The 10,273-nt window shown below is 28.8% G+C and overlaps 1 protein-coding gene across 1 annotated transcript; it reads right to left on the bottom strand.

The window, feature by feature from the left end:
• Positions 1–5,034: 5,034 nt before the first annotated feature.
• On the bottom strand, positions 5,035–8,644 carry LOC107637585 (ferritin-like catalase Nec2). The gene is made up of 3 exons (XM_016340984.3): positions 8,078–8,644; positions 7,152–7,377; positions 5,035–5,612 (listed from the first exon to the last, which is right to left on the bottom strand). Exons 1-3 carry the CDS (start codon positions 8,383–8,385, stop codon positions 5,238–5,240), a joined length of 909 nt encoding a protein of 302 aa, XP_016196470.1. The 5' UTR covers positions 8,386–8,644; the 3' UTR covers positions 5,035–5,237.
• Positions 8,645–10,273: the final 1,629 nt, after the last annotated feature.

Raw genomic sequence — 10,273 nt, 5'->3', positions numbered from 1 at the left:
AATATTTATTGTTAATAGAATAGAAAGTGTGATTTATGCTTTAGAATTTATGAATTAGCAATTTATGGTTAAAGGTTATTTATTTAGTATTTTTTATTTAGATTTGTAGTTTAAAATTTATGGTATAAGATTTGAGTTAAGATTTAGGGATTTTGGATTGGGGGTTAAGGTTTAGAGTTTGTTGTTGAGAATTTAGGGATTAGAATTTAGCAGCTAAGATTTATGATTTTTCGAACATATTTTTCTCAATTTGTTTATTATTTTTTTAATTAATTTTATTTATTTAATTTTATACTTTCATACATATGCTTAAATGATGCGATTTATTTTTTATAATAAAAATAATTTTTTAATTAAAAAATTATGTTTTAAGGTTTAATAAATTTGTAAAAAAAGATAAAATAATAGAAGGATTTAGGATTTAATTATTATTTATTTTACTGGGATTTATAATTTTAATTCATTATTACTATGATAACATTATCATGATCCTATTTGATTTTTATATACAAAACTACAAATAACTACTACATGCTCTAAATATCATGTCATATTCAAATATTATTATTATTATTATTATTATTATTATTATTATTATTATTATTATTATGGCCCAAAATAATTTTTTATCAACGATTCATTTTTCAAATAACTGGGTCTAACTATAAAATAAAAACAGCATGTCCATGTCTAATGATAACAAAAACCAATAAAAAAGTTATCTTCATTAAACTATTAACAACTGCTTAATACTTTCAACAAAATTTCTGTATCACTGCGCTACTTTGCGTTTGTGTCTGCTCCTGCAACAACAACACTAACACGTATCTAACTCTCTTTATCACCATCTCATTTCAGTAGGTGCTGAAAAAATCTTGTTTCAGCACCATAGCATAACCCTAATTTTGATAGAGATTGAATATAGATTTTATTGCATATAAAAATCAAACAAAAATACATGCTCTTGTGATTCTTTCCTTCTCTCTAATCTCTATTTCTCATTGATATTAGAGAGAAAACTTGAAAAATCTTTTGAATAATATTCTTTCGCAAATCTAATAAAAAGTTGTGTTAAGTTTTAAAACCAAGTTAATTCAACTCTCTTCTTAAGTTCTAATAAAATCATCAGATGTCTTTAATATATATAAATGTTATTATTTATTTATCAAATATCTATATGATTAATTTTTCATTACAACCTAGATATCATCCCTTTAAGAATATAATAAATAATCAATCACAAAATACTTTCCATACTTGGAAAAGAATTTATAATTCTCTCAACTTAGTTAATCGATCAGGTGATAATGTAGATTCCTTTTTCATCTTCTTTATTTGTCTAAAAGAAAGCTTTACATTTCTTACTCTTGTGAAGCGTACATGTCAATCAAAAAAATTAGGAGAAAAAAATGCAGGTGGTGTTTGAGTTTACTCCCTCCCCTGAATCAATAATATAAAGAGTATTTATCAATATTGTGAGAACCGAATTTGTCAATAAATCAGTAAAATTACTGATTTAATAGTTTACTGGTTTGATCGGAGTTTAATCGGGATTCAACCGGTTTAATTAAATATTAATTAAAATTATTAAATAACTTATATATAATTTTAAATATATAAATTTAATAATTTCTAACTTAATAAAATTAAAAATTTTACAATTTTACATAATAAATTATTCATAATTTAATATTAGAAGTTCACCAACAACAAATTATTAGTATACAAGTATACAAAGGTGAGTATAAATATCACATCATAATTGTTATTAGTATCTATTATAAAGAATATAATAAAAATCAAACAGTTGCAAAGAAGACTAACCAAAGAATTATTTAAATTAGCATTCTTTCAATGTACTGTTCTTGCAACCAAATATGACACCACCAAGTTGATTCTTCCTTAGATTTTGACAGAATGGAAAGCTGACCTCTGATTCTGGTGGGCAACAGGCTGTGTTTTTTTATTAGGAGGAGAAAAGATTTTTTCCACTAACAAGAATCAATGGCATAATCAAGTGCACAAAGAATGTGTATCATTCAAATGAGCAAAAGTTCAAACACCTTTAGTGCATTATGTAAGTGTAAGTTATCAATTATCAGTAATCATCTTGTGACTGTTGACCACTTTGTGATTGTTCCATCTTTAACGTATAACAAAAAAAATCATGAACAAAATTAACTCGAAAAAAAATGTTGAACAGAATCATTCAGCAACTCACAACTCAGACATTCAATAAATCACTAAATTCAGTATTATTATTAACAAAACTACACAGTATTATACTATTTCAATATCTAGCTAATCAGCAACTCAATTATTAACAACAGTAAAACTAGCAAAAATAATTCCAAGTCACAGTGTTTACCGGCGGCGACACCGGCAAAAACAGAGAAAGCCAGCTCGAATAGAGGAGAACGAAGCTTCCACACGGGGAGAGAGAACTCGAACACCGGAGAACAGTGCTTACCGATGGAGCTTCCACCTGCGACGGAGCTTTCCACGCGATGGAGCTTCCACACGCGATGCCTATACCCAGCCGAGAAGAGTTCGGTGATGACAACGAAGCGGGACTACAGGGGCTAGGGTGATTGCGGTAGCTGCGTGGGCTGCGGGGCTTGGGGACTAGGTCTAGGGTTCTTTGTTCTTCAATTTTCCATTTCCAATTTTCCCTTTTCATTTTTCAGAGAGGAAAGGGGTGGGTGAGACTGGGGTAGGGGTGTGCATTGGTCGGGTGAAACTGGGTTTGATGTGATCCAGACTCGACCCGAAATATATACCGGGCCTATTTATTAGACTCGAACCCGATCCTATACCCTATGAAACCTATACACTTTCGAACCACGATTATACCGGGTAAAAATCGGGTGAAAAGCGGGCCATTAACATTACATTACCTTGATACCTTTTTATAAGTTAGCATGTGAAAATATCCAAATTTCCAAGACTCCAACCATTATTTGACATGGTAAAATTCACTTAGAAAAATATAACAAGAACCAACTCTTCTCTAAAATTAAAGCATAACCATAATCAATACTAATATTATCTAATAACACTAAATATTTAAATCAATACAAATAACACAATATTATGCATTAGTCTAAAATCTTATACATTTTAAACATAAAACATTAACTTGTAGTCTTATAATAACTAATAACACAAAATATTAAGGTTTACAATACTTAAATTCCACATAAGAATAGCCATCATCCATCACTAATAACACAAAATATTAATTGTGTATGATGACCAGGTCACCGGGCCGAGTTCGGGTAACCCGAGCTATGGCCCAGACCCGACCCGAAATAATGACTGGGTCTATTTTTGAGACCCTTACCCGACCCTAGATCCGGTGAAATCACACCAAATTAGCTCCTAAAGTGTTCGGAGGCGGGTCGAGTTTTCGGGCCGGGCCGGGCCATGCACACCCCTAGACTGGGGATGCGTTGGATTCTTTAGTTTTAGGTTTTTTTTTCTTTATAAGGACCAAAACGGCGCCATTTTGGAAGGGATGACCAAACTGGAAGCCTTCCAAAAAACCGTCCGGTTCTACCGGTTAACCACCGATTCGACCATTTTTTAACCAATTTTTTGTCAGGTGATTTTTGAGCCTAACCGAATCGGTCTAATGATCGATTTTTGGTTAATCCGGTTGAACTAGTCGGTCCGGTTCGATTTTTAGAACTATGGTATTTATCCATTTTGGTTCTTAAAGAATTTCAAATCGAACATTTTAGTCTCTAAGTAAAATTAATTACTCAATTGGTCCCTAACAATTAACTCTGTCAGTCACTTAGGTCCTTTGCTCCGTTAACTCTAACAGAGGACAAAATAGTCCCTGGCAACTCTAATAGGAGACAAAATGGTCCCTGACCTCCTCTGTTCGAAAACGACACTATTCTCTCCCAATTTCCATCATCATATCTCGTATAATACTAAAGTTTAAAACTATAACTTCAAGTTACACAATACACACTCTGCAACTTCAATGTTCACAAGAAGAAAAATCTTCAACTTGTTCTCAACCAATTCATACAAAGAAAACTAATGACTATGTCTCTCAAGTACTCAGTCTTTGATCGATGGATCCCATGAATCTAGACAACAAGTCAGATTTGTTAAGACCCGTCGTCGTCGTCGCTATCTCCCTCCTCTTCTGCTCTATAATCTCCATGACTACATTGTCTACCACTCTGATCGCTTCCTTCACCTTCTTCTCTGAACCAATGTTCAGTAATCCCTTCAGTTTCTATATGAGCGACAATGGTGACATTGCTTGTTATACTGATAGCTTGGATGTGAGGTTGAAGCTGTCTGTCAACTTGGACTCCGAGAAAGAAGAAATGAAGCACTCAGGGTCCATTCCAAATGAGAGTTTGCATATGATGTCGTAAGGAGAATCTTCTCATGATGTCCTAATGTCCAACAATCTATATTGCTTGCCAGAGAGAGGAGAAAGACGTGCCCTTGGAGTAGTTGTGAAACTTAGTCTTGAGGATGTGGTAGACGTTGTCGGGGTTGGAGGAGATGTTGTTATCGAGGACGTGGAGGTGGATGCTTCTGATTGGTGAAGTGCGGAAGAGGTGGATATACCAGTCACAACAGAGATTTAGGAAGTGTGTGGTCTATGACATGTTGAGGTAGATGCGACACGCGTGACAATTACACTATGGCCTGATCTTGGAGCTGAAGAGGAGGAAGGAAAAGATGGAAAAAAAGATTGTAAAGGTGAAGAAGGAGGGTATGAATATTAGGATTATGAGAGATATGATGAAAATTGGAAAAGAACAGCGTCGTTTTTGAACAAAGGGGTCATGGATGATTTTGTCCCCTATTAGAGTTGTCAGAGATTATTTTGTCTTCCATTAGAGTTGACGGAGGCAAAAACCTAAATGATTGACAGAATTAATTGTTAAGGACCAATCGAATAATTAATTTTAGTTAAAAACTAAAGTGTTTGACCCAAAATTCTTTGAAAACCAAAATTAATAAATACTCTATATAAATTAACTGATCATTCAAAAGCTAGTGGTACAACTGATAAACTATCATTTTATTCATCAGATTATAATAATAATAATAATTTAACATAGCATGTTTGTGATATATAGTTCCTTTTGCCTATGAGAAGCATAACATTTTTCAAGATACATATTATAATCTCACACAAAAGTAGTATGGTAACACTTACATAGCAACTACATAATCGTACATAAGCTAATTAATTAGTTTTAAGATTGCAAGAAAGATTTAGCAATAGCACCACTAGCTCCATTAGGAAAGAAGCCACCAGGAATATGAGCATCACCAGTTCCATAAACAATTCTCAATATTTCTTCAGGAGTCCTATCATATGAGAGTGAAGCATTGTTAGCAGCAAGAACATTCCCTACAACCCTGCCTTCAGCACCCAATGCCATTGGAACAACAAGACCCTCATCTTTCACACCAGCGTTTCCTAATCTGTCTCTAAGCACTGAGATGCGATTTGTGAACTCCGCAACTGTCAATCTATAAGGCATCACACGAACTTCTAAGCGTTCGTATAGCCATGTTCGAATAACTGCATCTTGCCCAGATTCTACTCCTAGTAGACCTGCAACGAGCTGTTCATTACACAAGTAAGATTCACTTTTTGTACACCCTAACAAAACACAATTTTCTTAATAATAAATGGCTATTGATTCAAATAGATTTAATTTTTAAATAATTAGATTCTTATAATTTAAATAAATAGTTATTCACTTAATACAAGAAGAATGCTAAAAAATCAGCAAATTTATTTTTTTGGCTAGCAAATACTAGCAGCTATATTTTAAACTATGATATAAAAGTATATTATTAGATTGTTAGACTAGAAAAATTAGGTTAATGATTAAACTTACTCACCAAAAATAATAAATTCTAGTGGTTCTATAATATTTATCTATGTGTAATTAAATTCCTATATAAAAAATTTATAATTAGAATATAAAATGCATTAAAATAAGAGTGTAATATTTCATAAACCTTTGAATATCAAATTACTATGCAATATAAATTTTAAATTGAAAAATATATATCATATATTAATTTTACAGTCATGTTAAGTAGTGCACACTAAAATCAGTTATTAAAATTAACTATTTGAATAAATTATACATTAGAATACAAAATATACATTAAAAATAAAATAAAATATATATATTTATATATAAACACATAATAACTGATTTTATTATGTAAATAATATTTTTAATTAATTTAATATAAGAGTGGGTAAGATAACAACTCATCTTAGTTCTTGAAGTCAAATTTCTTTTGTCGACACATAGGATATTTTTTTTCAAAAATATTTCAGAAACAATAAAAATTAATTTAAATTAATTTAAAATTATTTTATTTTATATTTATTTAATATTACTAGAATAAATACATAATATTAGATATGATATATATATATATATATATTAAATTAGATGTGATAATAATTTATTTAAGCTTTCTCAACCAATGAATGCAAGACAACCAAAAGTTTCCACTTTTAAAACCTTAACCAAAAGTCCAAAACAATATAACACCGATTAACAACGAAAATATTTGATAATAAAAAAAATTAGTCAAAATAGTTAGAATTTATTTTATTTAATACTTATTAATTATTATAATAATTACTAAATATTAAATAAAATAAATTTTAACTGTTTTTTTAACATTATTAGATTAACAATTTTTTTAAGTAAAGTAATAATTAAGTAAATTTTAAGAATTTATATTTTGAACAGATTAATTTTAAAAAAATATTAATAAAATCTTTTAGAATAATAGATTTAGACATATTATCTTTAAATTAATCTTTAAAATTAGAATAAAAAATCTTAATTTAAACTAAATTATTTACATTTATTATTTTAAAAAAATTATTGATATTTTTTTTTAAAAACTAATTTATCTAAAATATAAATTCTCAAAAATTTATTTATCATTTTACTCTTTTTTTTTTTTGTTCATGCAGGTTATCAATTACCTTGTAAAACTAATAATATTACATACATATAATGTTTAACAAGTTTTTCTTTTACCAACGTTTCTCATACAAAATTATAAAATACCTGGGCCTACATAAGCATGATTAATTAGTAGTTGAGTTTGGAGGTTTAATTTACCCTCTTAGAAGTGGTGTTTTGAAGCTGTGGATTGGTACCAACATAACCAGTAAGGCCAACATAAGGAATAACGTAAGATGCAAGCAAATAGTTGATCTCACTTGCATAGGGATCAAATGGAGGATAGAGCCTTCTCCCAAAAGCACTATCCATTATTCTCGCAAATGTTCCTACTCTTAGATCCAATACTGGCCTTGGGAACCCTTTCACCTCTTTCTTTATGGCCCTGCAATAATCCAAAAACTAAGTATCTTTTTAAAGTTATTTACTCTTGTTATTAACACAATATTAGACTACACAAATTTAGTTGAAAAAAATAAACATGTTATTTATTAATCAGAAATAATTTTCTTTTTCCATAAAAATGATCTTTATTAATATTTTTTCAAGAAAAATAATTAAAAAATTGTATATCAAATGTAAACTAATCAATAAATTATTAATTAAAAAACCCACACTTAATTTGATATAAAAAAACGCTCCTTATAAAAAAATATATCTTAATTTATATTAATGGTTACCGAAGGCACACAACTAATAGGAATTCACAAGTGGCAAAAATTTAAAACATAAAATATTTTTTTTTAAAAATAGACTATAAATTCATAAAACTTATTCATGCCAGCGGATATACTTCTTGTATAATGAACATGAAAAAGATATGAATATAAGTAACATATTAAATTATTTAATAATTTTTAATAATTATTTTTTAGTTTGATTTTGATGCACTGATTGACAATATAAAGATGTATTATTTATAAAGTCGTCCAATTATATCTGTTCTTTTAGATTACTATTCACATAATTAATATAAAAGATAACTATTTACACATAAAACTGTTTTATACTAACCAGAACATCAAAATTAAATTTATTATTTTTATATAAAAATATCTTCAAAAGTGAATAAATAATGAATGAACCTCAAATGTCCAACTTCTTGATAAGCAAATTGTGAGATAAGATCCCTAACAAGAGGACTAAGAGCAGCTAATTGGGCACCAATGGGAGCAGGTCCTCCTCCTGCTAATTCAGGGGCAACCACATCCAAGCCATAACCCAATGCTCCATACAAGAAGAACTCGGCTTCCAAGTACTCCAAATTCAGAGCGAATTCAATCCGATCCGCATCTGAAGGTTCTGATGAGTTTCCCTTGCCTTCTATAGCAATCGTGAAGGGGAGCGACGCTATTAGCAAAACTGAAATAATGCGAATGTGATGAACTGCCATCTCTTCTTATTTTCTGATGCATGAATTATAATTTCACTATACCTCGCCTTTCTTTTATATTTATATATATATAATCACTCTCTTTGTAAACAAGTTCCATAAATCAATAAATTAAGGTTTGAATAAACTTTTGGTATTGTACTACTCCTTGGTCCGACCGTCATATATAAGTTTGCATATAAATGCGCATTATCTATATTATAAGTTTATAATAATAACCCCGTTAACAATAACATGTCATCTGTATCTATACTTATATACTATATATTATGAGAATACAAAATAGTTTATTTGAATTCATGATCTTTTGTTCAATTATAAATCACTTACCATCTCAACTAATTTAATTTTTATTGTTTTTATATTTTTTAATAAATAAAAGGTGAAATTTTTGTAATGATCATTTATCTTCATTTTAATAATAATATAACCGACTATTTATAAGGAATGCTAAGTTATTTTCTAATAATTATTGCTATTATCATGTCTCGTTTAGCCTGTTATATAATTATATTAGCATTTAACCGAATAAACTAACGACGAAGACTAAAATAAAGACATTTTCAATTTTATTAAATCAAAACTAAAAAAAAAATTATAAAGTTAAAACCAAAAAATATTTTATAAAATTTAAAAATTTATTTAACCCTAAATTTGATTACATATTTATTATTTAAATAATTATTTATAATATATTATAATTTTATATATTCATTCTATCTTGTACACTCTGTGACTATGGGTATAAATAATTCGTCTGAAATAAAGTGGATACAAATTAAGTAATGCATTAATTGTGCGAATGAGCAAAGGGAACAGGGAAATGCTACATGCCAAGAGGGTGTGACTTATAGTCGTAAACTTGTTCAAGGGATCCTAATTCCTAGCATTCTATTAGTTAGAGAAAATTGAGATTTTATATTAAATTAAAAAGGTCATTTTTTTACTTAGTAAACATTTATGAAATTGATTATTTATTTAAAATGGTAAATTATCTTTGCGTGATTAAATGAATAACAATAATTGGTTATTATTTTAATTTTGGTGGGGAACGATTTGGAAGACTAAATTAGGTTGAGTCATTGAATTATTTTTTCATTAACAACGTTGTTGGTGCCTGTTAGAGAGTGTATTGGTTTCCTTGGGGGTATGAGGCACCGAAATGTCGGAAATGATGCATTCATGACCCAAACTAACTGGTGAGTATATTATGCATGTGTGACATGCATGCATACACACTCTTTATGAGTGACTATAGTTGTTGCAAATAGTTAATTATGATAATTGAGTTTGAGGATTAATAAATAAATAAATAAGAAGGCCAATCTGTGTAGATAACTTCGTAGAAGCTTATAGATAGATGAATAATTATGATAAGTTAGAGAAGATTGCCAATTCATACTTGGTTGCGTACAAATTAAATATTCAAATACAAAATAAACCCCATGGATATCAGCAGCGTACAAGTTAGCCTGGAGATTTATATTTAGAAATGTGTAAATTATTCTCTATCCTTTTTTTTTACTTCTTTATTTTTTTTATTTTATAATTTCACATTATATAAGACTTATTTCAATTTTTTTTTGTCTCGCTTAAGTTTTATATAATATAAAATCATACTTATAAAATTAATTTAAAAATAATAAAAAACTTATTCTCATCCATCTTTTGTCTATCCAATGACATTAAATATCTTTTTAAATAACTTTTTTTGGTAACATCATCGTTGCTATTCTATTGACAGCTTCAAGTAAACTTAGATAGTATTTTGATTTAAAATATTTTAATTACACATGTGTCATTTATATTGTGAGAGAATAATTAAAATTAATTTAAATTAGTTAATATCATTTATATTTTATATAAAATATCTATATATTAATTATAG

This window comes from Arachis ipaensis, chromosome B4 (assembly GCF_059453495.1).
Source record: "Arachis ipaensis isolate K30076 ecotype BB chromosome B4, ASM5945349v1, whole genome shotgun sequence".
In the NCBI taxonomy this organism is placed as follows: domain Eukaryota; kingdom Viridiplantae; phylum Streptophyta; class Magnoliopsida; order Fabales; family Fabaceae; genus Arachis; species Arachis ipaensis.
This window is presented reverse-complemented; position numbering and strand designations above follow the sequence as displayed.

Bases quoted from the DNA above. Each gene is read 5' to 3' on its own strand.
- LOC107637585 (XM_016340984.3), bottom strand. From the start codon at position 8,385: ATGGCAGTTCATCACATTCGCATTATTTCAGTTTTGCTAATAGCGTCG. The intron at 7,378-8,077 runs GTTCATTCATTA...GGATTATTGCAG, and splicing joins CAAGAAGTTGGACATTTGAG to GGCCATAAAGAAAGAGGTGA. The intron at 5,613-7,151 runs GTAAATTAAACC...TGTAATGAACAG, and splicing joins AAAACACCACTTCTAAGAGG to CTCGTTGCAGGTCTACTAGG.